We start from the raw sequence: 3,960 nt of genomic DNA, 5'->3' as shown, positions 1-3,960 counted from the left end.
ACACACACACACACACACACACACACACACACACACACAAGGAGGTGATGAGGAAGGAGAAAGCAACACACACCCAGATTCATCCTGCTGGTCTGTAGATCGAACAGGTGACCCTCCGTCACAAGCTCTAACCTTTAGGCTGCTCGCCTACCCATAATCCCCTCCCTGAACCCCCCAATCAGGTTAAGACTTCCTCACTCCTTCATGTGTCATGGAAAAAGGAGCCGTGCCCAGAACGCAAATACGATCCACGATGACTGTACCCAATAGCGTGTCATCTTATACCTACACACTGTACCCTACCCCGGCCTTTGCAATGAAAACCTATAACACACTGCGTTGTCGAACGCCCGTTACCTTCTCCTTGGCCACCTTATGGGAGAATGGGCAGGTCCCGTCTGCCTGATGGCACGTCCCTCGCAGAAACCTGCACAACGCAAAACGAGTCAGATGCTGATGGAAATGCAAAGTGGGAGGAGCTGCTGGTTCAGGAAGTGTTTAGCCCTCTCTAAATACCACCAATTGCAGCTTTGTTGTTGCAGTTGGGAACAAAAATCAGTGCGATAGTGTAATGTATTCCCCCCCCCCCCGAGTATCACAAAATGATCAGACTTTCAGTCCCTGAACCCATGATGCCCAACATAACACCTCGCACTTCACAACTCGCTTGGGTAGAGAGGCAATGGGAGAATATCTGTCTTTACAGAGGACCAAAGCACACGATGGCATGTTCTCGTGTTCACCGTATGCTACCTGGTGCAGACGGCAACCTTGTCCGGGTCGTGGATGTAGGGACAGCTGGTGCCACGGTTACACTTGCCGAAGCGGTTGTAGTACATGCAGTACTGCTTCTGCTGCTTCTTCTGATGAGCATGTCGGATTATGGCAAGGCTGCGCTGGACTGCGCGGCTGGTTTCAGAAAACACAAGACAAACGCGTCAATAACAAGCAGCTCGTGGTTACTAAAGAGGAGAAATTGGAACAGGGTTGACGTTTCCACCCTCACCCCCGTGAGGAGCTTGGGGTGAAGGCATCTACCATATGCTCATTTCATTTCTAAATGATACCTTCTGGGTTCACTGCCCTCGGTTGAGAGTGACGAAAGGCAGTTAATGTTGGGAGAGGGGGATCAAATGCAAAAGTCTTGGCCGGATTGGATGTCTTGGTGGTGCTGCTGTATGAAGATAGCCAGCAGGATGGCCCACATATAAGTGTAAGAGTAAGTAAAAAGTTGTCGGATTCGCACGCAGCAATGTTTGCACCACTTGCGCTCGAGTGCCTCCGATGAGAACAGATGAAAGAGGTTGGCGGTGTGAAGAGCTTACCTGGCTAGATGACGAGGGCTGAAGGGCCGGTTGAAAGCAGGACTCAAGGGCGAGACCGGTGAGGCGCTGGAAGGCCTTCCTAAATGAGGAGAATAAGGACATGTGAGCAATGTTAATTGAAATGTAATCCTGTGTTCCGTTTCCTTTTAATCGAGCATATAATCTCCACGGTAAATTAGCGAAAAGGGTGGAGTGTTGAACTCCTAATCCACTATTTGGGTCTGTCGTTTTTGTCCCGTGGCTGCAGCAAAATGTTTCTTTTTCTTCTTATTGTCATTTTACAAAATATAAAAATTCTCTCCGATACCGGCGGCCCCTACTCACTACTATACCTCATGTAGATGTCCAGGTTCACCCAACTGAGTTGTACAAACATATTTCGGTTTTCACAACTGCCATTTATCTCTATGAGAGCACACGTACAGAAGCACAACACGTTTTTTGCGTATAATCAAGCATTTGTGCTCAACTAACACTGAAATGCAGCCTGATTGATAAAGACTTATATATATATATTGATCATTTAAATACAATGTATTCATCTTGCCTGTCCAGATGGTGTTATCTTACAAAAGGCGTATCTTAAATACAACATTTTAAAATAAATACCATTGTAACTATTCCCATATGACAGAAGTGAAGCTGTGCCCGAGTGTGTGTTTGTGCAGCCAGATGCAATAACAACCCGATATGTGCCTGGTTATTTATACGGTGGTGGTTTGACGCATTGGTGCCAAAGCCAAACGTGATGTCCAGCTCTGTCTGAGAACATCATAAACACTGTGTACCCATTGCACTCCACACACACACACACACACACAGGAGGGAAAGGCGAGTGTGTGTGTGTGTGTGTGTGGAGGGTTGTTGGAGGCCATGAGAGGAGAGGAGGAGGAGGAAAAGAAGAAGGCGAGGAGGCTGAAGTTACAGATGGCAGTTGATCTTATTCCTCTAATTTTGGAACCTTTTTTTTGGCTCTCATCTGATGTGATTCAAGCAGAGCAGAATTGCAGGCTGGTGGCTGAAGACCAAATGTGAAGCTCTATGGGGGGAGGAAGATGTTGGGAGGACACTGGAGGTGTGTTTATGGGGGGGGAGATGCAGGAATGCGAGCGTTGGGATGCCGGTCACGAGTTCGACAGAATGGAGCTCTTCAATTTCACCTGCAGGTGTAGTTGCTACAGAAGTGTGGAGGAGGCTGAGGCGGATCCGGGCTTTAATCTGCACCGTCCAGTTCTCCAGACCCTCCCCCTACTCTGCTCTGACAGATGACAACTTTATTATTTCAGATGGCAAATCCAGCCAGCTCCTGTAAGTCTATTAGAGAGCATGTGGGCAGAGCTGCAGCCACAAACATGAATAAACACTCCTTTATCACCTCGGGGTGTACACACACACACACACACTTGCCGCCCTGAAATCCATGTGCAGAATAGTGCCGGGTATCAAACCTCAGTACGTTTTTGGTAGCGACTTAAAAATGTGTCTGCAGCACCACCGCCTGTCATATCAAATGCTACTATTTTAAATAACAGGTCACGTTGGTGCTATTTCTTCCTTATTTAGACCCATATTTTGCCAACTTCAGACCTTGTACAACTGATGGAATTGCCACAAACCAACCGTGGGGTCGCACAAATTCTGTATGTCGTCAGCGTGTTGCCAGAGACCGTGACAGTGACGGGCAGAGTACCTGTTCGGTTGATCGACATGCTGGACGCCACGGTGCGGGACAGCTTATTGGCCGACACCCGGTACAGGGAACCACGGATCCAGCACATGCTGCTTCCTCTCCAGTGCGGGGTGGACGACGGGTGTCTGTCGTGGGGAGATCGCATACGGCTCTGGAGGAAACTCCTGCGAGGAAGACGGACAGAAGAAGAAGAAGATGTAGAGCAATAATGGATAGGAATACATGTGGAAATTACCATTAAGTTATATATTCACTTAAAGGATCATTTCAATTATTACAACTTGTTGGAATTACCCTTTAAGCTCAGTTTACAAACTGTGTGAAATTTTCAGTCATGCCATTCTCTGAGACGGGACGATACGATCTGCTCATCCCTCCCTCAGTTCCATCCCTCTTTTCTCCGTCTTCTCCCTCAAGCCCTTTCACTTTATCTCCCCTCCTCACTTTATGTTTCCAATCCTCCGGTCTCCCCTCCCTCCCTCCCTCCCTCTCTCTCTTTCCCTCCCATGTCACAGCACTCTGTTAAATTGCTCCTCTAATGGAAAGGACGGCAGTGTGGAAATGGAGAGAATTGAAAAGAGGAGAGGAGGAAATCAATGAGATAATAGGCAGGGCAGGGGGCCAGAGCAGTGAGGTTGGCCCCTACACTGGAGCGAAGAGACCACACACACACACACACACACACAGTATCACAACACACTCATTCCACAGTATGTACAGTACACACAATCACAGGCCTCTACACACACACACCTGCTCACCATTCAGAAGCATGTGTGTGTGTGTGTGTGTGTGTGTGTGTGTGTGTGTGTGTGTGTAGGAGGGGCTGTGCGTGTGAGCCTGCAGTGTGTACGGGGCTGCTGGGTGGTGTTGAGGCGGTGCAGGGGTTATGACGATAAATTGCGCTGTCCTGTCACTTCTATTTGGGGCGGATTGGGGCTGGTG

The 3,960-nt window shown here is 48.5% G+C and overlaps 1 protein-coding gene across 1 annotated transcript in view; it reads right to left on the bottom strand.

The window, feature by feature from the left end:
• zc3h3 (zinc finger CCCH-type containing 3) overlaps positions 1 to 3,716 on the bottom strand; it is a 12,813-nt gene extending 9,097 nt beyond the window's left edge. Inside the window, exons 1-4 of the mRNA XM_031876039.1 lie at positions 3,016 to 3,716; positions 1,326 to 1,404; positions 754 to 909; positions 358 to 427 (exon numbers count right to left, since the gene is read on the bottom strand). Coding sequence (XP_031731899.1) covers positions 358 to 427; positions 754 to 909; positions 1,326 to 1,404; positions 3,016 to 3,253 — 543 coding nt within the window. The 5' untranslated portion in view covers positions 3,254 to 3,716. The remainder of the gene's footprint in view (positions 1 to 357; positions 428 to 753; positions 910 to 1,325; positions 1,405 to 3,015) is intronic.
• Between the last annotated feature and the right edge of the window lie 244 nt (positions 3,717 to 3,960).

Source organism: Anarrhichthys ocellatus, unplaced genomic scaffold (assembly GCF_004355925.1).
Source record: "Anarrhichthys ocellatus isolate YVR2014 unplaced genomic scaffold, GSC_Weel_1.0 scaffold102, whole genome shotgun sequence".
NCBI classification, from domain to species: domain Eukaryota; kingdom Metazoa; phylum Chordata; class Actinopteri; order Perciformes; family Anarhichadidae; genus Anarrhichthys; species Anarrhichthys ocellatus.
Note: the sequence above shows the minus strand (reverse complement) of the source record. Positions and strands in the feature narration are given on the sequence as shown.